Source organism: Balaenoptera musculus, chromosome 1, assembly GCF_009873245.2.
Source record: "Balaenoptera musculus isolate JJ_BM4_2016_0621 chromosome 1, mBalMus1.pri.v3, whole genome shotgun sequence".
NCBI classification, from domain to species: domain Eukaryota; kingdom Metazoa; phylum Chordata; class Mammalia; order Artiodactyla; family Balaenopteridae; genus Balaenoptera; species Balaenoptera musculus.
In genome coordinates, this window is record NC_045785.1 from 21,349,200 (window position 1) to 21,370,817 (window position 21,618).

The window sequence follows — 21,618 nt, forward strand, 5'->3', positions numbered from 1 at the left end:
ACCAAGGCTCTGAGGGGGTGGGGCCAGCTCGGGTTACAGGAGTTACAGAATAAGTCTGCAGAGGAGCTGGGGCCACGCCCCAGGCATCTCCTACCCACCAAACCTGCTCTGGGGTTGCTGAAAGCCCAGGCCGCGCCCCTGGGGAGCCGGGAGTCCAGGCCCGGTTTTGTATCAGGCCCTGTGAGAAGGTGTTTCCTCCTCAGTGGGGCAGGCACTCCGCTGGGCTGCCGGTTGAGTCAGCCTTAGGCCCTCATTGCTCTTCTTCTGGTCCCTGAAACTCAGCTGCCAGGGGAGCCAGAGTTACCCGACAAAGGTATCCCCTCCATACTGGACCCCTACAGGTAATACACCTCGGGGCCAGAGGGCCCCTGCCAGTGTCCCGAGGGGTGGGCACTGCCACCTGGTAACCTGAGCACCCTCTAGGACCTAGGGGTGGGGGAGGTGGAGCGTGTCTGGGGCTGGAACAGCCAGACAGACGGACAGACCCTTAAACTGACCGATGGGTCTGTCCCATAAGTGTTGAAACAGAGTGGGGAGGACCAGACACTGGATTCTGCCTCTGGAACCAGAGGGGACTGCAGGGAGGGGTGTGCTGCTGGGGACCCTGGGCTCAGATGCCCACAGCCCAGCCCAAGCAGACCTCAGGACAAGGGCGGGCAGGGTCAGTTCTGTGGAACGTCCCTCCACCTCCATACTCATACACACACACCTGGTGGCCCCCAGGGCACCAGCGTACACACCACAACACACAGCCCAGTCACACACACACACACACACACACACACGCGCGCGCGCGCGCGCGCACACACCCCACTGCGCTGTTGCCCAGAAAGTCACAGAACATATCACACAGATGACAGTCCCCCATGCAGCACCACACTGTGACATGACGCCCAGACACACATGCAGTGATACCACATTCACACCCACAAAATATACAGCCTCCCAGATCCCACAGTCCGCAGACGCCTGCTGAACAGAGACTCACAGCGGCACCGGGTAACACAGGGCCAGCCACACAGGCTCACACACAGGCCCCAGAAGAGCCCTCAACAGTGCGTCTGCAACACCCAGGACCTGCACACAGTAGATGTTCAGGAAATGCTGTTAACATGGGTCACACAGGCATTTCCACAGCGTCATACACAACACCCGATAGAGACACCCACCCACCCCCCGGGTGAGGGTGGGGCAGCAGGGGGAGAGGGCTCGCTCGAGGGGCTCGCTGACTCAGCTGGGAGGACAGAGTGCAGGCTGGCGGCAGGCACAAGCCAGGACCTGCCTGCTGAGCGTCCTCTTCCCATCTCAGCCCTGCCTGGTGCCCCAGGAGGGAGGGGACTAAAGGGGCGGGAGGAGAAGAGAGACCGCCCAGTGGGCTCAGGCCACGGCTCTGCCCACGGCCCAGTCACAGGCCCCTTGCCACGTCCACACGCCCCTCGGGGCTGGGCAAATGTTTTCCTTCCGGAGTCACCGTGGTACCTGAGCTGCTTTGCAGCACTCGGCCTCCACCACCAGGTCCCACCCCAGCCAGGTCCTGGGTCAGGGCGTGGGGAACCCATGTGACCAGAGTTAAGAGGTCTAGGGAGGGGCTCCAGGCCAGGGGGCAGGGCTGGCAGCAGGGGCAACCTTGGGCTGGAGGCCCCCGTGGGAGTGGGTGCAGCAGTTACCTCCAGGGGAAGAAGTTAGGCTGTGAGCTGGCAGGAGGTTGCCTCAGACAGGAAGGCCCAATAGGCCAGAGCAGGGTGGAGGGAAAGGACCCAAGTTGGGAGATTCCCAGGGCAGGGTGGTGAGCAGATATGTGTGTGCACCTGTGCGTCTGGCTGCGTGTTCATGTGTGTGCATTTCCCATGTGTGTGCAGGTGCATGTATTTCTGCATTTAACTAGTCAAACTTTTACTAACCATCTGCTGTGTGCACAGTTCTGGCTTTGAGGATGAGGCCCTGTCCCTGACTTCAAGGAGCTCACAATCTAGCTTGGGGGATACAGTATGTGTGTGCAAAAGTGTGTGTGATTTGTATATATCTAAGGACAGGTCTTTGTCCCTGGACTTATTCTTGTATAGGTGAACCCGTCTGTGGGTCCTTGTCTCCCCTGTGTGCATGTGCCTGTGTACAGGTTTAAGGATATGTTACATACATCTCTTGGTCTGGACATGGATCTGGGCCTGTGACTGCATAGGGCCCTTTATGGGGGACCGGGTATGCATGAGCCTGTCTTTATATAGGTGTCAGTGTGCATGTGTGACCAGGTGTGCATCTCACTGTGGGGAACTATATCTACATGTATCAGTGTGCACATGTACATGTCTACATGTCTTTGAGTGTGTCCCTGAGTATGTTCATGGGTCTCTGTATGCATGTGTCCATGAGTGCATCTCATGCCACCTTGATCTCAGCCTTCCTGGGCTTGTACCCTGCCCACCATGGGGGGTGTATATTTGGGCAGAAAAGGCAATTGGCTCCAGGATGTGCCCTGTATATGGGCAGGCCTTTACCTGACCCTTGCTCTGCCCCCAGGGAGCCACGTGTGCCCAGCCTGGGCGCTGCCCCAGCTGATGCCCCAGAGGGGCCACCCATCTGAAAAGGGGCTCTGGTCCCTGCCTGGCCTCCTCATGGCACATGAGCCACAGCCTGAGGCTGATGGGCTATTGGATCTCAGTTTCCTGACAGAGGAGGAGCAAGAGGCTATTGCCAAGGTCCTGAAGCGAGATGCTCACTTGCGCCAGCTGGAGGAGGGACGGGTCAGGTAAGGCAGAGTAGGGGAGCCCCAGAGGAAGGGGCCTCAGGCACTGGGGGGCTTGGGTGACTCCCACCCTCTCTCCTACCAATGTGCAGCCTGGCAGATAACTGGGTAGATCTTGTTTTTGCCCACTGGTCCACTCCACCCTTGGCCGGCTCAGTTCATCACCTCTCCCAGGGTGGCTGCACCAGCTCCCTTGCCGGCCTCCCTGCCTCCGGGCTCGCCCTTTCTGGCCCCCCCTCCATGCTGCAGCTGGGACTCTCCAGATCTGTCTTTAATATCCTCTCCTGAAACCTCACATGGTTCCTCAGCATCTCCTGTCAGGGGCAAGCTCCGAAGCGTGGTCCACAAGGCCTCCCTGGTTGGACCCTGCCAGCCTCCTCCACCAGTAAGCCTCACCCCCTGACACACATACACAAAATGTCCACTACAGCCACTCGGGTGATCCACAGTCCCCGAACACACCCTTCGCTTTTATGATGTTTCTCCTGCCTGGAAGAGCACAATGGCAGAGCAGCATGGGACTTACTTACAAGTAGTGTTTGGGGACAGACACTTCCTAGCTTGTACCAGCACCACTCTCCTCATCTGTAAAATGGAGCTAACGAGCCCTACCTCATAGAATTAGGAAGTATTATACACAGTCATTTAATGAATAATAATTATTTTTCTTCTCTACCTGGAGAACTCCAATTTGTCATTTAAGAGCAATTCACATGTCACCTCCTCTGGGAAGCCCTCCAGTATTCTCACAGGCAAAGCTGGCCCTCTTACATACATCATGGCTCTACCTCACTATAGTGTACTTGTCTATTCTGGACTCAGTCTCCCCACCAACCTGAGCTCCTCCAAAGCAGGGATCAAGTCTGATTTGCTGTTGTATCCCTGGCCCCAGGTACAGGGCCTGGCACAGAGTGGGTAGCAATAATGTTGATTGCCTGGGTGGTGACAGCCACGCCCTCCCCCATCCTCCAGCAAGCTCCGGACATCGCTGGCAGACCCTGGGCAGCTGAAGATCCTTACAGGGGACTGGTTCCAGGAAGCACGCTTCCAGCGGCACCACCACGCCCACCTTGGCTCTGACCTTGTTCGCGCCTCCATCCGCAGGAAGAAGGGCTCCAGGGGTGAGAGGAGCTCCCCAGAGTGGGGCACGCCTTGGGCAGCCCAGGTCACCGGGTGTATGTGGACAAGGAGAGAGGGCCCCTGGTTTCAGTTCCAGCTGCCCCTGGCACTGTGTGACTTTGAGTGGGCACCACCCCTCCATGGGCTACAGGAGGTGGGTGGGCATCTCCAAGGGCCAGACATCCTGAGAAGAGAGTTTCACAGAACTTCTCACCTGGGTGCAGGAGACCAGGCTCAGGGCAGCGATGCGGAGGCTGAGGCTGCTGGGAAAGAGACCGAAGAGGCGCCGGAGCCCAGGTGAGGAGGCATGGCAGGGAGTGGAGGGTGCCTCCCAGTCACCTGGGGCCCATCTCTGACTATACCTCTCCCTCCTCCCAGGCTCCCCATGGACGAGGCCCCCCAAGAGAGGTTCAGCGAGGCTGAGGTGAGTAATGAATGACTGAATGGGCTAATGAATGAATGTACAGTGTCCCTGGCATGGAGGTGGGATGTGCTGGGGAAAGAGCCCAGCCTGAGAATCAGGAGACCCTGGCCTGGGCCTCTGTCATCCTCCTCTGTCAAATGGGGGTGTGGGCCCATCCTCTAAAGGAAACTCTGAATTGGTTACTAGGGGTGGAGTGTGGACTGAGCTGGGTGAGGTCCAAGACTCAGATGCCACCAAAGGGACCCTGGGAGTTAGGTAGGGCAGGCCCTGAAGTGTGAAGGGGTGTGAAGTACAGGCCAGACTGGTCCTGCAGCTAGTTGCCAGCTCTGCCCTGAGGGCAGTGCAAAATCTGAAGCTGGAACCTCTGACCCCTTCACCACTGGCCCCCTCTGTGACTTCTACCCCTTGCTTCTTTCAGGGACCTGGTTTCCCCTCACCATATGTCCCCCCAAAGGCTTCAGATCATGAGGAGGAGCCTCAGGCCCAAGAAGGTGAGTGGGAAGGTGTGTGTTGGGAGCACAGAGAGGTTGCGGGGATCAGAGGCAGCTCTAAGTGACCCCAGCCACCTGTGTTCACCTTCCTCGTCCTGCTTAGGGGGTGGCGACCGCAGGGCAGCACTGAGGTCTGAATGGGGGTTGTAAACCAGTCCTTCCAAATTTGCTCAGGGGCAGGGCGGGCAGGGGAGGGGCTCGCTGAGCTGTTTGTGCCCCTCCCAGCCCCTGGCCCCGGGGGCGTTCAGGTCTTCGCTGCTGAGGAGGCTGACCCCGAGCTGGAGCCTCCGTCGAGGGGAGAGGAGGAGCCGCAGCCCCCGCCTGCCCAGGTAGGCGGGAGCGGCCCGCGGCTGCTCTCAAGACCCGGAGCAGACTCTAGGCGGGGAGTGCAGCTGCCCGAGGCTGCGAGCCGTCCGGGACCGAGAGCGGTCGCGGGAGGGGCGGGGCGTTAGGGGGCGCCCCCGTCACTTACCCCCTTCTCAGACCCAGGAGGCGTCCGAGATCCTGGAGAATGGGGAGGAGGCCCCGGGGCCCGACCTGTCACTCGACCGCGTGCTCAGCAGCAGCTCCTCCATGTCCAGCCTCAACTCCTCCACGGTGAGGGGGTGAGGGAGAAGGCCTGGGGTGGGGGTGGGGTGCGCCTCCCCTCCCCGTATCCCGAGGCGTTGCCCCTGCATGACCCCTCCCTTGACCCCCGGACCTGACACTCCAGCCTCCAGGCAAGCTACCTCACTTTACCCCCCTTCCCCCCCATCTGAACCCTCCGCGCTCCCCTTCCCCGGCCCCGACGTGAGCCCCGCAGCCCGCCCTGACCTCCCCACCCTCCGCCCGCAGCTGAGCAGCAGCCAAATGAGCCTGTCCGGGGAGGCGGAGGCGGGCGCGGTGCAGGTCCGCGGCTCTCTGCACTTCGCGCTGCGCTATGAGCCGGGTGCCGCCGAGCTGCGCGTGCACGTGATCCAGTGCCAGGGCCTGGCCGCCGCCCGGCGCCGCCGCTCCGACCCGTGAGTGTCTGACCCCGCGAGGAGGGGCACTAGGGAGCCGCTCTCACTGCCCAACCCCACCGCTTTTCTTGGCCTCAGTTTCCTCATCTTCAAAATGGGAATAACGTTCTTGGTAGACGCGGGAGCTGGGTGAGATAACTCCTGTAAAGCGCTGCACGAGGCCTGGCACGCGAAGCTGCGTTCCCGGCTGTGGCTGGGGAGTAGGCGCTGGAAGGGGCTGGAGGGGTAAAGGGGTCCCCCTTCACCTCCGGTCCTCACCTGCCCCTCTCCAGCTACGTCAAAAGCAAACTCCTCCCGGATAAGCAGAGCAAGCGCAAGACCTCAGTGAAGAAACGGAATCTGAACCCGGTCTTCAACGAGACTCTCTGGGTGAGGCTGCGACGCCAGGGCGGCCCCCCATTAATGAACCGAACGCCCCTTCCTGCGGGGACCGGGTGGCAGGGGCAGCCATGGTGTCGTCATTGCCGGTCGCTCCAATCCTCCGTTCTGCGGGAGGAACGGCAGGGAGGGCCTCGCATTAACGCGCTCTCCAACATGTCAGTCTAGAGGTGGGCGCGGCGCTTGTCCAGACCCCCATTAATACCGTCCGGGGCTCCCCAGGATTCCTTCCAGCAAGGAGCGTGGTAGGATAAGCCCCAGCCAACACTCCCGCAACATTGAGGCCGGGGCCATCGACGCTGCTTCATTAAAGTGCACCTCCTGTCCCCAGTACTCCGTCCCGCAGGCCGAGCTCCGGGGCCGCGTGCTGAGCCTGTCCGTGTGGCACCGCGAAAGCCTGGGTCGCAACATCTTTCTGGGCGAAGTCGAAGTGCCCCTGGACACGTGGGACTGGGACTCCGAGCCCACCTGGCTCCCCCTGCAGCCCCGGGTGAGCAGCTGGCCCGCGCGGGTAGACCCGCGACACAGATCTCCCGCCTTTACCGCACTGGGCTTTCCCCCAGTCTCCCTCAGCCTCGAAACCTTACGGCCCCATGCAGAGGTCTGTCCCTGACTGCCGGTGGCGGGGCTCTCGGATTCCCCAGGCCGTTCTCTCGGCAGCCCCCTCCAAGACCCCTCCCCGATAGGCCCGCCCCGTCGGTGTGTGGAGACTCCGCTCCCTTCCGGCCCCTTTTCCCTAGGACTTTGTCCCCACCCCCTGACGAGCCCGCCTCTCGCAGGTCCCGCCCTCTCCCGACGACCTTCCCAGCCGCGGACTGCTCTCTCTGTCCCTCAAGTACGTGCCCGCTGGCTCTGAGGGTGAGTGACCGCCGGCGAGAGGCCAAGCTGGACGGGCCTTGAGAGGCAGGGAATCTCTGTCCCGCAAGGGTGAGGGACAAGTGTCTGTCCTTGGGGCAGGGCCTGAGCTGAGCCTCTTTCGCAGGTGCAGGACTGCCCCTGAGCGGGGAGCTGCACTTCTGGGTGAAGGAAGCTCAGGACCTCGTGCCTCTGCGCCCAGGATCCCTGGATACCTACATACAATGGTGAGGGGCATCGGTACTTCCCCGCTTCCCTTCCCTTCTCATGCAGTGGAGCTCCCCAGCTTCAACAAACCCCTTCTAATCACCCACCCTTGATTCACCACTCTGGGTTTTGACCGCTGAGCAGAGGTGGAGGGGACGGCTTGAGCAAAGGCCTGGAGTCAGGAGAGTTGAGCACTCCTCTGAACAGCTGCATTTCAGTGACTGGAGCATAGGACTTGTTGGAGAGCTGAGGCTGAGACCTGGGAGGGCTCAGGGGCCTGTCCATGGAGGACCTGGAAAGCCAGGCTGTGGGGTTTGGTCCTCAACTTGCAGTTCAGTGGTTTTGAAAGTAAGCACCGGAGGAATTCTAGGGGTGCCTCCAGGTGCTGTCCCACCCTCAGAGAGTAAAATAGAGGTAGGCCAATGAGGTTCTGAGTTCCCAGCCTTGATTCAACAAGAGGCATTGTTTTTCTTTTAGGTTTTGTACTTCTGAGTAATATTTTTGTCTTGCAGAAAGGGCTCCAAGGCTTTAAAAAGTTTGGAAACTACTTCTGGGGGGCTGTGAAGGTGATTGAGCTGAGGAGTAGCAGAACTGCATTTCAGAGACATTACTCTGGGGTCCTGTGAATAGGTGTTATAACTTTTAAAGGCAGGAGATCTGAGAGGAGGTTGGCGCAAAGGTCCCAGGATACTGAGGGTTTGAGGCCAGTTCTCAGGCAGGAGCCAGAGGACGTGGACATTGTGAGGAAGTATGGGTAGGACTCGGTGACCGGTTGGTTCTGGGGAGTGTGAGGGGGTGGCCACTTGATGCCACCCCACCTCCCCACAGTTTGGTGCTGCCTGATGACAGCCGGGCCAGCCGCCAACGGACAAGGGTGGTGCGACGCAGCCTCAGCCCCATGTTCAATCACACCATGGTTTATGATGGCTTCGGCCCTGCTGACCTGCTCCAGGCCTGTGCTGAGCTCTCTCTCTGGGACCATGGGCCCCTGGCCAGTCGCCAGCTGGGGGGCACACGCCTCAGCCTGGGCACCGGTGAGTGGGGCAGAGCCCTGAGGGGACCCGATGCTAGGAGGCAGGGGCTTGACACGTGGCCCTGGGCACTTCTCTGTCCTTTCCTGAGCTTTGGTATCCACGGAGAATGTGGGGGTGACAGTGCATGATCTGGGACCAGGCAGGTGTTCCTTGGGACCTGGGGTGTCCAGCGTGACCATGTCTTCCACCCCTGCCCGCCCACATCTAGGCAGCAGCTATGGGCTCCAGGTGCCCTGGATGGACTCCACACCTGAGGAGAGGCAGCTGTGGCAGACCCTCCTGGAGCGGCCATGTGTGTGGGTGGATGGCCTTCTGCCCCTCAGAACCAACCTGGCCCCCAGGACATAGCTGCCCTACAAGCCCTACAAAACCCCTCTTTCTGGACCCCCATCTCAGGGCCTGCCCTTGGCTAAAGTCAATAAAGTCTATTCTGAGGGCAACAAGGGGCTGTTGTCGGCTTGGGGGTGGGAGTGTGGGGAGGGCAATGATAGGAGGAAAGTGAAGAGGGCCAGATGAAGGAACTTTAGACTCAGACATAAAGACCTTAGGGAGCTGGTCCTAGGACTCCTCCCCATACTTCAGACATTGCCAAGGCCCAAGGGTACAAAAGTATTGTTTAATAGTCTTTGCCTGCTGGTACTCCGTGAGCTTGAGGCACCTCTCTGGTTGGTTCCCCCCACTGGGGCTAGGCTTGGGCCCTACCCTGCCCCCCGCCCACCTGGCCTCCTCCAGTTGCCCCTGGGTCCTGGGGCAGGTGTGTCAGAAGCCTCTTGTGTTTCCTGCATTCATCCATCCTTGGGTCTGGCCTTCTGTCTCCGATGTCCTCATTCAGCCTCCTGCGGGCCAGGGGTAACTGGCGTGGATCTTGCTCGCTGTGCCAAGATGGCTCTCCAGATGCGGCATATCATCCCTCCCCTGGGGGTACCAGGCTCAATGAGGCTCAGGCAGAAGAAGGCCCTGGGCTCTCTCTCTGGTACCCACTGTCTGCCTGATGCCCCCTCTGTCCCCAAGGGACCCTAGGGTCCCTATAGTTTTCAGAGAGGAACCCAGGCAGGCCTGTAACTAGGGGAGTGGTGTCAGGATCTGGACAGCATGAGGCCATATGTGTGGGTTATCCCTCAAGGGCCCAGGACATACCTGATGCGTGTGTAGATGAGGTCATCTCTAGTGGCACAGGTCAGTAAGGCATGGAGGGTGAAGCTGTGGTTCAGTAGCTAGTTGTGGACAAAGACACATACACAGAAACAGGGAGAGGTAAAATCAGAGAAAGGTGGGTCCAGAGACCCAGGAACTAGCTCTGTTCTACTACCAACATGCTAGGACAGATCACACTCCTTTCTGGGCCTCAGTTTTCTCATCTGTCCAATGGGAGGCATATACAAAGTGCTCATTCAGTATTGAGATTCTCTGCATCAGAGGGAGAAAGTGAGAAGAGCTGAAAGATGGGCATAGATGGAGTCTTTGGTTGGTGGGGGTCAGGGACTGCCAGTACTCGCCCACTCACCGTCTGGATGGTGCCTGAATCCACATTCAGTTCCTGTAGCCACTGCACCAGGCCCTGGTCCACTGTGAGAGCAGCTGTCAGGGAGAAGTCAGCTGGTGAACCCAAGGATGCCTCTGCCAAGAAGCTGCCTCACACCCACCATTTGAGCTGCTCCCACTCACCTGGGGGCTCTGAGGCCAGGGCCCAGGTCCTGGCCTCTCCACTGGCGTGCCGTAGGGTTAGCTGCACTAGGACCTGGCACTCCCGTTCCTTCTCAGCCAGGACATCTCGAAGCCTGTTAGAAGGCAGAAGGCAATAGAATGGAGGGGGCGTAGGGGTGAAGCTCCTGCAGAGGCTATGGGCGAGTCCCAGAAGCTGTACCTATCGGTCTCTGCTCGCAAGAGGCCCAGCTGCACCATCGAAGGTGGGGTGCCCTGCTCGGGTTCCCCTGGGAGCGGGTTCTGCTGGACTGGGGTCTCCTGCTGCATCCGCTGGGACTCCTCTTCTTTATTGGACTCCTCCGACTTCGGTGGGACTGCCTCCTTTTCCGCCTCTGCCAATCCGAGTGGGGTGAACTCAGGCAGGGCGAGAATGCCCATTTAGGACCCCAGACATCGGCAGAGGACGCGGGGCTCTGGGCACGGGCTAGGCAGTGTCAGCCTGGGAGATATCCATTTGGTTACGCCATCCCCCTGCTTGGTGCCGGGTCAAGCCGGGGCCTCACTGACCACGCCCCAACCTGCCCAATTTGTGTTCACCACGCCCCCAAGGATCACACCCTCACCCCGCAGGCAGGCAGGCAGGCTCCAATCCCCCACCCACCTGGGGCCAGAACAGCCAGGGCTGCCCGCACAGCACGGCTGAGCAGCGAGTCCAGCACGAACATCCAGTGTGGGCGGATCTGGCGCCTGTGGAGGATCTGCTTCACCTGGAGCAGGAGGAAGGGTGCGGCTGAGACTGCTGAGCTTCAAACAGAGATGGGGCTTGAGTTGGAAAGGCCTAGAAAGTCTTCTATTGGAGGCAAGTGGGGTGGGCGGGCTTGGGATCAAAAGAGGGGCTAGGAAGCTAGGACTGGGCAGCTGTCCCTTTCCCGATGGTTCTATCTGGGAAGACATGGAATCTTGCAACATCAAGTCCTTGTACATTCCCAAGCATGGGGAGCTCACTACCTCTTATTGGGCAGCCCTAACTGAGAAAGCTCCCTCACCGCATCCGGGAAGGCGAAGAGCGGTCCTTGCAGAATCTCGGGCCCAAGGCCCTGGGCCCGAAGCTGCCCTTGCAGCTCCCGCAGCTGCTGGGCCAGCTGCCGGCGGTTGGGAGTGTGGATGTGCGCCCTGAGGCAGCGCAGTAGCTGTTCCGCATGATTCCTCCCCAGATGGGAACCCTGAAGAGGAAGAGAAGGTCATCAGCGAGTATTCCCGCCTGAGCCGGGGGAGATGCTGGTGGGAGGGTGCGGGGCGCGGTGGGGTGGGGAGCGGAGGGACGGGGGAGGCCTTCAGCAGGAGTCCTGTTGGTGCTCGACCAGCAGGGGGCGCCGGGGCGAGCCGCCCACCTGTTCTTGCTCCAGGCAGAGACTCTCCGCCAGGGCCTGCAGCTCCTGCTCCAGTACTGTGGCCAACATGGCCCGGCGCTTGCTCTCTTGGTGCAGGAGGCTCAGCCCCGAGCTCTCCTCAGGGGACGCGGGCTCCTCGGCCCCAGGCTCCTCAGGCACCCTGGGTGCAGTGAAGAGCAGCTGATGGAGGGAGGGCAGCAACACCAGCCACTTCCACCCCAGAGTTTGAATCCTGGCTTTTACTTTCATGCCCACCTCACAGGGATAAAAGAGATGAACTCAGCATTGAGAGGGCACAATAAATATAAGTAAGAGCATTTGGGAGGAGGGCACCAAATGCCATCCTTGCAAGTGGTCAAAGTGCCCAAGTCCCCAAGGAGGGCTTTTTCTGGAGGGAGTGTACCAGGACAAAACCAGATGAAGCAAACCCACCCCAGGACCCTGGGTTCTTACCGGAGCTGGCAGGTGTCCCCATAACTGAGGCAGCGCTTGGGGGGACTGGGAGGGTGCTGAGAGGGTGCCTGAGGGCGTGGGAATGTCTGGGACTGGGAGGTCAAGTCAGCTGAAGGAGTGGGGCTGGCGGAAGGGGCGTCTGAGGGAGGGACAAGGTTGTCAGCCGGGGCCCCCTGAGCCCTCTCACCTCCACAGCTCCTCTGCCCTCACCCCAGCGTGCTCACTCCCTCCACCCACTTAGTACCTGAGGACCTTAGAGCATGTTGGGGGGAGCCGGGGCGGCAGCTCCTCTTCCCAGGTTGCAGGAAGGGGTCCTCCAGCAGTGCTTGAGCACTGGCTCGGAGGCGTGGGTCTGGCTCAAAAGTTCGGAGGAGGAAGGCTTGAGCCTCGGCTGACAGAGAAATGGGCATTGGTGGGTGCACCTTGTACATGCCCACCTGGGAAGAGGGCAGGGAGGGGACACAAGGGACAAGTTTAGAGGTGTTCAGGGCCCAGTCTGTCCCCACCCCACCTCATAAGCCAGGCCCTGAGGGATCTCACCTGAAACATGGCAGCCTGCGGGCTCCCCAGCTCGTGGAAGGGTGGGTGACCTGTGGCCATCTCGATTACAGTGCAGCCCAATGACCAGATGTCCGCCGCCTTCCCATACCCTCGTGGGCCCTGGTCAATGACTTCTGGGGCCATATATTGTAGGGTCCCTAGGACAGGAGCAGTAGCAATAATGCGCATCTAGGCTTTGTCACTGTGGGGGCGGCAGGGGGCTCTATCATCCTCTGGCCACCTGCATTCACTCTGAACTTTAGTATCCAAAACAGTTCCTATCACCTCCCCTGGTCATCAAACATCTATCCTGAGTCTCCTCACTCATCTCAGGCTCCATCACGTTCATGGGCTCCATCATCCACAGTAGGTGCCATCATCTATCCTGGATTGCATCATCTGCTTTGACCTTTAGACCACGTCAACACTTCTGGGCTCCGTTTCAGGGACTAAATTCAATGTCATCAGCTATCCAAGCTCCAGTTCTAGATTCTATCACCTCACCCCTGGCTCAATCACCTGCCCCGGGTTCCATCCCCCATTAGGACTCTAACTCCATGCCCAGGAGAAACAGCATTCCCTGGAAGGTCCCAAGAGTTCTCCGCCCCATGTCAGCAACCCCATTCACCACCCCACCCCCTGTTACCTGTGAAGGTCTCAGTGCAGGGTGTGATGCCTGCTAGTCGCTTGGAGGTACCAAAGTCGGAAATCTTGAGCAGCCCGCTGAAGGTGTTGATCAGTACGTTGTCCCCCTGAGTAGAGTGGACATTGTGCTCAGCGGACATCAGGCTGGGCTCCTGGTGCCAGAACAGGACCCTATCCCGAGACCCCGACTCCTGGGACTCCCAGCCTGACCCTGCCTCTATCAACCTCCTCCCCCTGCCATCCCACTTATCCCCCTCTGGAAGTTAGCTTCCGATCTGAACTTCTTGCCTTCTCTGGGGAACCTTCTTGATGAATTCCCCAACCCTTTGCAAAGGGTCTGCCCACTTAGTCTAAACTGCCAGCCTCTGTCTGGGGCCATATCTCTTCCTTCCCACCCACCCCCACCCCCACCAGGGTGAGCCAGCTACACGCTGACCTTGATATCTCGATGCACGATGCGGTTGTCGTGCAGGTAGCCGAGTCCCTGCAGGATCTGGCGGGTGTAGAAACTGATGGTGCTCTCGTTGTCCTGCAGGGGTCCCCACACTGACCGCAGCAAGGAGGACAGGCTGCCTGGGAAGATGAGTCCAAGGTCATAATTGGCACCCACCTACTCCAGCCCATAGCTCTCTGCTCAAAGGCCAGGCCATGGCCCAGACTCCATCACCCAACTGCACTGCCTCAGCTAATTCTGGGCTACACCGCCCACACACGCCAGGGTTCATTTTCCCGGAGGGTTCTCCACCCCTGCTTGGCTCCAGCCCCATGCCCCACAACTCCAGTTCCATTCCCATCCCACACAGGGCAGGAACCTCCAGGCACTTCCTCCATGAAGATCTTGAGGTAGCCGCCCTGACTGGCTGAGCCCAGATAGCGCACGATGTTCTTGTGGCGCAGGCGTTTGTGCAGAGCGATCTCTTCATGCAGTGGCTGAGAGAACCTGGGGGCAGGTAGGGAGTGAAGAACAGGCCAGCTTGGGGCAGAGATGCTGACAGCCCAGCGCCAGCAAGGCAGGCCCCCAGGATCTGCCCCTCCCACCAGCACCCCGGCCCCCGACCTTCCGCAACGTAATCACCCAGCCCACACGCCCCTCCAGACCGCAGCCCACCCTCCGGGTCCCTGCAGTTCTGCGTACAGGCCTGGGCCCACTGGGCTCGTACTCTCGCTTCTGTGAGCCCGCGCACTCGGCTCGACCACTTGGGCATCCGCGTCACCTCCGCCTGCAGTCCCGCCCACAGGACCCTCTCAACTCGCGGTCCCGCCCATTTGACCCGCCCACCTGGTCCCCCACCCCGAGCCCTGAGCCCCGCCCGCGTGGCCTCAGGTCCCAGACCTGCTGTCCCGCTCCGGGATCTCCTTGATGGCGATGCGCACCCGCGTGCGCCGATCGCGGCCGGCGTACACCACCCCGTAGGTGCCCTTGCCCAGCACCAGCCGCTCTCCCGACTCCGTGTACTCATAATCAAACTGGGGGGGCGGGTGAGATGCGGGGTTCACCTGGGCCCTCAGCCCTTCCCCCTCCTCAAGCTCCCAGCAACCCCTTCCTCACCTCCAGTACCTCCCCTCTGCCCTCCGCCTCCTCTGTGGCCGCCGTGGAGTCCGGATTCTTCACCAAGGCCTGAATCAGCCCGCAGAACCTGAGGGGCCGAGATCAGACAGATGGGAGGGGCACCTTGGGCGGAAACTGTCCCCTCTTTGCCGAGAGCACCCAGGGAGCATATCCCTTCCTTTCCCTCAATACACCGAGCACCCTTGCCCTCAGAGCACCCTGACCCCGAAGGGCTGCGCGCACCACTGGCAGTGCCCTCCGCTGGGGAAGCACAGCTGGACGTCCTGAGCCGGGGGAAGCCCGTAGAGGAAGCAGCAGCGCTCGTCTCGCTTCGACACGCTGGAAGGGATGAAGAACCCCAGTGAGCCGGGCAGCCCAGCAGCACCCCCCCCCGCCCCCGCCCGACCTCCCCCAGGTCTCCCCTCTCACCTGACACCGCTGATGGAGGCCACCGGGAAGGTCCAGCTGGAGGGAATGTCCTGTGAGAAGAAAAAGGTCCGAGAGGGGTGTGGGGACCAGGAGAGGGGTCTGGGGATGGGGGAAAGGCTAGAGAGAAGGGGTGCATAGATGTGAATGGGGGTGACTCACCGGCGATATCACCTGCTTACCGGGCTCCAGCAGGCTCACTGTCACTGTGCTCACCGGGTTGGTACCCTGAGCCTCCAGCCTGGCCGGTAGCAGCACCTTATTCATCTCCAGGACCAGCACCTGCAGATGACAGGGGAGAGGGGTTGGTCAAAAGGGGCCTGCCCCTCTCTCAGGTCCCACACCCCACGGGCCTCACCAAGCACTGCTCCCCTTGGGAACAAGTCATCTTGAGTGGCTGGCAGGACTGTAGCAAAAAGTGGAGCCAGAAGTGGGCATGGTGTGGGGTTTCTCCAGGAGGCTCTAGTGTGGGTCTGAAGTGCTGGTACAGCAGGAAGGTTTCCATCACAGACACCAGGTACCTGCAGACACAACCTTGTCCTCAACTCAGCCCAGGCACCAGCTAGTACTGCCAGGGAGAGTAGACTGGCTTGGATGCAGCCAGAATGTGGCCATTGGGTGCCATGGGCACTGGTCTGAAAGAGGTTCAGACTAGATGCCAGTGGATATAGGTGCAGAAGCTGACAGCCCAGGCCAGCCCAGGACCACCACAGAAGGGGCCACCTACCATACGGGGGCATTGAGCTTGTACAGCTGCTCTGCAGCCAGTGCCACCTGGGTGAGGTCATTGGCAAGGATCTGAGCTCCCAGGTAGAAGCCAACATCCCAGTAATACTGCATCTTCTCCACACAGCCTTTTCGGGCCAGCAGGCAGCCCAGCTTCATGCCTGGGAGGGAGGGGCATGGGTTGTATTGAATGTAATTACAACTTTGGGCAAAGCCCAGGTGTAGGCCACAAAATTCATGTGGGCAGGAACATAGAAATGGGTAAAAACTTAGGTGTGGCCAGATCTCAGGTGGGAGTAGGAGCTCAGGCACAGGTGAGGGTTTGGGAACAAGTGTACATGGAATTCAGTGTGTAAGGAACACAGGTGTGAGCTTAGGAACAGCTGTGGGCTCAAGGGCTCACGAAGGCCCAGGACAGGGGTAGGTTCAGGCAGAACAGGTCCAAAAGGGGATGGAGTCGGCCTCAGCTCCAGCCCAGTGTCTTCTCTCCCTGCCCTCTCCCCAGGCCTCTCTGAGCTCCTGTGGGTAGGGGATAGGGGTGCAGGATTGGGGTTCACCTATGAGCCGGAGCTCCTTGGAGTCCTCAAAGCGCTGCCCGGCGGCAATGAGAAGCACAGCTGCGTTGATGCCCGAGTGGAGGCTGGGCTCTACATCAAAAGCCTTGCGATACCTGGGGTAAGGGTGGGAGGACGCGGGGCTGGACTGATGCCCACAGCCCCATTCCTCATCCCTCTAGCTCAGCCCACTGTCCACTTGTTTGGGCCCCTTACCAGTGATAGGCCTGCTCCCGGTGCCCAGCATCCTGGAAGTCAGAGCTGAAGAACATGTCCTTATAGATACGGCCACACATGCAATATAGGTCAGGTGCCACTGAGCCCTCAAACTGTACCAGTGGCAGCAGCACAGCCAGTGCCTTCTCCCGGTCCCCAGGCCTGTTCCTCCTAGGGGAAGGGGAAGAAGGCTGGGGACCCACTTGATGGCCCTGCCTCCACTCTCTGTCTAGGAACCCCCAGACCCTGAACAGCAGGGACCCTTCCAAGGGCCTGACAATCATGAACCCAGAATAGCAGTGACTCTGGTCAGCTCTGATCTTTCTAGAGGTAGTAATCCCAGATGGAAGTGATTTCTAGCTGCAATGACTCTGAGGAGCAGTGACCTTGGATAGCTGTGACCACTCCAAGGGCAGCACCACCACCCCACCCGACCCTGGGCAGCAAGAACAGAACAATAGGGACCATTTGACATCAGTGTGACCTTGGTCAGCAAATTCCTTGAACAGCAGTGATTGCAGACAGCAATGACTTTGCACAGCAGAGACCCATGTCCCCATGTGCTATGACCTGAGCCTTGCTCTGCTACCCACCGGTTGAGGGCAAATGTGTAGTGGAAGCAGACATTGTGCTGCTCGGCCACGTCACAGGTGGGCAAGGCCTGCAGTGTCTCCACCAGCTCAATGATGGCTGAGTAGTCCTGCAGGAGGGAATAGCACGCACTGGCCTGATGGCCGCTGGTGGGTCCCATCGGCCCACGGACCCCGAGGTAAACCTTGAGCTGGGGTCCCCTCCCACCCCGACACCCCATCTTCCCACCCACCATCCTCTGCACACCTCCTTCAGGCCCAGCAGGTAGTGTAGACACCACACCTCACACGGAGAACCCACTGTGTGCCCCAGCCTCCCAGCTGCCCTGGGAGACATGATCATCCCCTATTACAGACAAGGAAACCGAGGCTCAGAGATGTCAGATAATTTGTTCAAAGCCACCAGTGAGCAAGTGAGTCCAGGAGCTGGACTCGGGTTTGTCCGACACTGAATGCCGCTGCCCCCACTGCCCGCCTCTCTGCACACACCTGCACATCACGGTAGGAGAGCAGCAGGTTCATGATGATGTCTGGGCTGAGCAGCTCTATGCTGTCCAGTCTCCGCTGCAGGCGAGCCAGCTCCTGCCGCAGCTGCTGCCCGCTGAACCGCTCCCGCGCCTGCCGGATGTCCCGCCGAATGGTCTCCCGGAAATAGCCACTGACGTCCACGGCAGGGAAAGGGGGGAGAGAGAATGGCCGGGCTTGCCCCTCAGCCCCAGCCCACTGTACCCTCACCAGCCTCCTCCCGGTGCACCTGCTGAGGGCCCCCATTACCAGGAGTCTGTGGGCGTGGCCTCCAGCAGGCGGGCAAGCCGGCCCACCAGGGGTGTGAGCAGCACCTCAGTGCCCACCCCAGCCTGTACCAGGCCATCAGCCAGGCCCCTCAGGAGGCCCGCATCTCCACATAGCACCCGACCAGTGGCTGTCACCACATAGGGGATCAGCGTGTAGCTGCCAACGGAATCCTGGTGGGAGGGAGGTGGGAATCAGTGGAGGTCAGAGGTCAGTACCAGGTTAGAGAGGGGCAGTGAGGGGGTCAGAGGTCAGCACCAGTGGGGACTAAAATAGCAGGGAAGGGGCACACTTCATGAAGGGAGACAATAGGGAACAAAGGGTCACATGGATGTCAGGGGGCACTAGGGAGGTCAGAGAGGAATGAGGAGGCCAGGAAAGATAGTGGAGGTCAGAGGTCATAATGGAGGTCAAAGGGCACATTGGAGTAGGGGTGGTTTCTGCTCACCGAGTTCTTCTGGAAAATGTCCTCCTGCGGGGGACAGACATTCAGATACTGGTGTTCTGAGTAGGGCCACCCCAGCTCTGTGCCGGCCCCCACCAGCCCGCTGGCCACCTACCCGCAGGGCCTGCAGGTCAGGGAGGTCGGCCTGGGAGCAGAGGAGCACGTTGTTGGTCATGCTGAAGCTCTCCCGCACACCCAGGTGGTAGAACAGGGAGGGCTGCGCCAGGGAGCTGCTCACCTCCAGCACCACCACATCTGCGGGCACACGGGTGGGGGCCCTGAGCCCTGAAGCCCAGCTTGTGGGGAAGGAGCCTGGGGATCCATCCTGGCTCAGCCTGCCTTCCCATTTTGACTCCAGCAGGGTCCAGTTTTGCTCTGGGCCTCAGTTTCCCCCTTTTAGGGTCCCTCTGGCTCATACAGAATTTGTATCTATAGTATTGCAAGGAAAGGAGTGGAGCTCCCTGGGCTATGACTCATATCCCACTGTTCAGAGCCTGCGGACACTGGGCACAGAGAAGGGGAGGCTGTGCACCAGTCTGGAGCCTGTTCTAGGCCATCTGAGAGGCAGGAGTTGTGCAAAGATAAAAGTCCCCTTCCCTGGGTTCTCAATCCAGTCTCTTGAAAGGGGCTGGCACGAGCAGTGTGCTGTGTGTACACACATGTGTATACACACATGCCCTGTGCGTGTACACTGTGCCTCTGTGTGTGTGCAGCTTGCTGTGTCTGTATCTCTGTGTGTGACAGTGTCTGCGACAGTTTATGTGAATCAAGATATGTACGATTTGTGAGTCTGTGACTCTGTGTGTGTGTCTTTGTGTCCTCAAGGTCGAGTCAGCCTTCATTTTTAGGCTGAGGTTTTATGGACATCCTGCAAGTACGGTTACTGGACTCTTGCATGAACAAATAAGTATCGGGGGCGGGGCGTCCGGGATGGCGAGAGGGCGGGGTGACCCGCGCGGGAATAGCCGCCTTCTGGTCCCGCCCCCGGACGACCCTGCTCCGCCTCCAGCACGCCCCAGCTGGGCCCATTCTCTCGGAACTACTGGGGGTCTCATAACCCAAGCTCCCTCGCCTGGAATCCAGTGCAGTTGGGCAGTTGGTCCCCTTCACTTCTCTTTCTGCCTCTCCAGCTGGATCCTCGGAAGTAGTATAGGACCCCTGAATTCCAGGCCCACATGTTACGGCTCCTTTCCCCAGTCCAAGTTCCACCTCCCAGGATTCTCCGTCATGAGCTCCGTGCGAGATCATCCCGAGGCTGAGTTCTCCAATCCCACTCCTGAGATACCACACCCTGCCCCGCTCCCAGCCTCTCCCTAGGCACGGTGCCGACTCCAGAGTGCTTAAGCTCGCTCCAACCCTGAACCCCGAGCCAGATCTGGACCCGCTAAATCCCTGCCCGAGTCCGGCCGTGCTCCAGATCCCCTAAACTCCGCTTTTATCACGGCCCCGCCTCGAGCCCCTAGACTTTAGCTCACTTTATGCCCGCATAGCCCCCTACACCCCACACCTCGGGGTCTCCCGGGAGTCGCCGAGCCACGCCCCTTTGGCTCCTCCCAAGACCCTAAGCCCCGCCCCAGCGCCCCGCCCCGCCCCCAGGAGCGCTCACCCGCGTTGTAGAAGGAATCGAGCGCTGAGGTTTCTCCCAGCGCCAGGGTCCCAAAAGGCAGGCTGCGCAGCTGAGGTCGTGGCCGCGGTCCGGGGAGCTGCGCGCAGGCCTCACGCAGGCAGCGCAGAGGCAGCGGTTCCGCCTCGGCTCCAGTCTCGGGGTCCTCTAAGGGCTGCGGCTCCCGGGTCAACACGTAGACCACGCTAAGCGGCCGGCTTCGCGCGCAGCCCCGGCCCGGGGACGCCGCGAGCGCCCGGCCCCGGCTCAGCGCCTCGGCCAGCGGGTCCTGCCAGCAGCTGCCGGCGCGCTCCGCGGCTTCGGACCTCAGGCACTGCCCCGCCATGCGGGGGCGCTCGGGCGTCGGGCGCCGGGCTTTGGGCACCCGGGGCGGGACAGGAGCCAGGGACAACAGATACCGGGATCTCGGGATCGGGAATCAGGTCAGGATCGGGAATCTCCTACGGGATCTGAAGATTTGGAGATCTGGAGATCCGGAGTCCGGCCGGAGGTCCCGTTTGGGAATCTGGTGTCCAGGGCGAAATCCGGCCTCTGACTTGTAAGGTCCTGAGGATCTGAAATCGGGCATTGGGGTCCCGGGAATCTTGGGCATCCGATGATCCGCGACTCAGAGTCACGTGGGAGATCCCGGGAATCGGTCAGGCAGTGCTCACCACCCGGATTCCGCAGGAGAGCGCCGGCAGTCGCTCTCTCCTGCCCTCACATGTAGGCCGGGCCCAGCCCTTTCCTGGACGACGGGGAAAGCTCCACCCTCGGCCCTGGGGCAGCACCGCTCCCTAGCGGCCCGGGACTCGGCGTCTTCCCTCCCTCCTCTCCCGCCAGAACCTCTGACAGGCGGCTTCCGGGACAGCCTGTGCCCCTGTGCACGCCAACCACTGTGGACTGCTCACAGCAGGCACTCGTAAGACGTGTGCCCGGGGGACTTCCCTGGTGGTCCAGTGGCTGAGACTCCGCACTCCCAATGCAGGGGGCCCAGGTTTGCTCACTGGTCGGGGAATGAGATCCCACATGCCACAACTAAGAGTTCGCATGCCACAACTAAAAGATCCCACATGCCGCAAAGAAGATTTAAATAAATAAATATTTTATATATATATATATATATATATATATATATACACACACACACACACATATATATGAGTGTGTGTGCCCAGGCCAGGGCTAAAGCAGAGGTGGGAATTGCAGGCCCTGCCCCCTGCGGGGTCTGTTGAAAGAAAGGATCTCCAGAGACATTAGTGTGTGAGACAACTTAGAAGGGACAAGGAGGGGGCAACAGAAAGGGTGAGATAGCTGTGCAATTCCCAGCACAAAACCATCCACTTGTAGGACCCAGGGGGCCCAAGAGTATTGTCAGTGGATGCCTGAATCCTTCCAAGTCCACCACTCAATGCTCCTCTGGCCTTGGCTTGCACACCTCTTGGGATGGAAGCCTCACTACCTTTTGAGGCCAATTCGTCCGTCTTCCTGACTGGAAGGAATATCTTCCTTGAATGGAACTGAAACCTGTGTCCCTGCTCTGCCCTTGTGAGTTTTTCCCAATAACTGGAAGAGGTCTGCAAGCCAGGAAAGGGTTAAAGTGATTTTCTTTTTTTTTTTTTTTTAATTAAATGGATTGTGCTTTTAGTAATCTTTATTTATTTATTTATTTATTTATTTTTATATTTATTCTTGTCTGTGTTGGGTCTTCGTTTCTGTGCGAGGGCTTTCTCCAGTTGCGGCAAGCGGGGACCACTCTTCATTGCGGTGCACGGGCCTCTTCACTATCGTG

General features: G+C 59.8%; 2 protein-coding genes across 17 annotated transcripts; one reads left to right on the plus strand and one right to left on the minus strand.

The window, feature by feature from the left end:
* Nucleotides 1-220: 220 nt before the first annotated feature.
* On the plus strand, nt 221-8,692 carry SYTL1 (synaptotagmin like 1). 2 transcript variants are annotated; one of them, XM_036865039.1, is made up of 15 exons: nt 221-341; nt 2,518-2,746; nt 3,716-3,864; nt 4,087-4,159; nt 4,241-4,286; nt 4,705-4,777; nt 5,003-5,106; nt 5,261-5,374; nt 5,612-5,778; nt 6,051-6,147; nt 6,488-6,646; nt 6,936-7,014; nt 7,139-7,238; nt 8,047-8,252; nt 8,461-8,692. In XM_036865039.1, the coding sequence occupies exons 2-15, from the start codon at nt 2,556-2,558 to the stop codon at nt 8,598-8,600; spliced, it is 1,698 nt and encodes a 565-aa protein (XP_036720934.1). In that variant the 5' UTR covers nt 221-341; nt 2,518-2,555; the 3' UTR covers nt 8,601-8,692. The 2 variants fall into 2 exon arrangements, with proteins under 2 accessions (XP_036720934.1, XP_036720944.1); XM_036865049.1 differs by lacking the exon at nt 221-341 and adding an exon at nt 1,472-1,515 and having other exon boundaries at nt 8,461-8,680.
* Nucleotides 8,693-8,863: 171 nt separating this feature from the next.
* On the minus strand, nt 8,864-20,609 carry MAP3K6 (mitogen-activated protein kinase kinase kinase 6). Of its 15 annotated transcripts, XM_036826798.1 has the most exons (31): nt 20,501-20,584; nt 19,830-20,401; nt 18,339-18,478; nt 18,227-18,250; nt 17,761-17,951; nt 17,476-17,644; nt 17,234-17,332; nt 16,990-17,096; nt 16,397-16,567; nt 16,184-16,296; nt 15,628-15,787; nt 15,259-15,421; nt 15,063-15,182; nt 14,904-14,953; nt 14,718-14,813; nt 14,475-14,562; nt 14,259-14,392; nt 13,738-13,865; nt 13,362-13,498; nt 12,927-13,032; nt 12,281-12,438; nt 11,985-12,177; nt 11,741-11,879; nt 11,288-11,447; nt 10,943-11,119; nt 10,558-10,663; nt 10,117-10,288; nt 9,918-10,030; nt 9,757-9,830; nt 9,390-9,466; nt 8,864-9,167 (listed from the first exon to the last, which is right to left on the minus strand). In XM_036826798.1, the coding sequence occupies exons 2-31, from the start codon at nt 20,170-20,172 to the stop codon at nt 9,077-9,079; spliced, it is 3,999 nt and encodes a 1,332-aa protein (XP_036682693.1). In that variant the 5' UTR covers nt 20,173-20,401; nt 20,501-20,584; the 3' UTR covers nt 8,864-9,076. The 15 variants fall into 15 exon arrangements, 10 of the variants coding, with proteins under 10 accessions (XP_036682693.1, XP_036682731.1, XP_036682700.1 ...); XM_036826836.1 differs by having other exon boundaries at nt 16,397-16,441; nt 19,830-20,607; XM_036826805.1 differs by having other exon boundaries at nt 14,484-14,562; nt 19,830-20,607.
* Between the last annotated feature and the right edge of the window lie 1,009 nt (nt 20,610-21,618).

What these genes read in the sequence shown, in the direction of transcription:
- MAP3K6 (XM_036826791.1), bottom strand. Translation starts at nt 20,172, where the DNA reads ATGGCGGGGCAGTGCCTGAGGTCCGAAGCCGCGGAGCGCGCCGGCAGC. An exon ending in AGCGGAGGGCACTGCCAGTG is followed by an intron (nt 14,563 to 14,717) that starts GTGCGCGCAGCC and finishes TCGGCCCCTCAG; the next exon opens with GTTCTGCGGGCTGATTCAGG. An exon ending in CTCATCTACACACGCATCAG is followed by an intron (nt 9,168 to 9,389) that starts GTATGTCCTGGG and finishes TGGTACCCCCAG; the next exon opens with GGGAGGGATGATATGCCGCA.
- SYTL1 (XM_036865039.1), top strand. Translation starts at nt 2,556, where the DNA reads ATGCCCCAGAGGGGCCACCCATCTGAAAAGGGGCTCTGGTCCCTGCCT. An exon ending in GGAGCCTCAGGCCCAAGAAG is followed by an intron (nt 4,778 to 5,002) that starts GTGAGTGGGAAG and finishes TGCCCCTCCCAG; the next exon opens with CCCCTGGCCCCGGGGGCGTT. An exon ending in CGCAGCCCCCGCCTGCCCAG is followed by an intron (nt 5,107 to 5,260) that starts GTAGGCGGGAGC and finishes CCCCCTTCTCAG; the next exon opens with ACCCAGGAGGCGTCCGAGAT.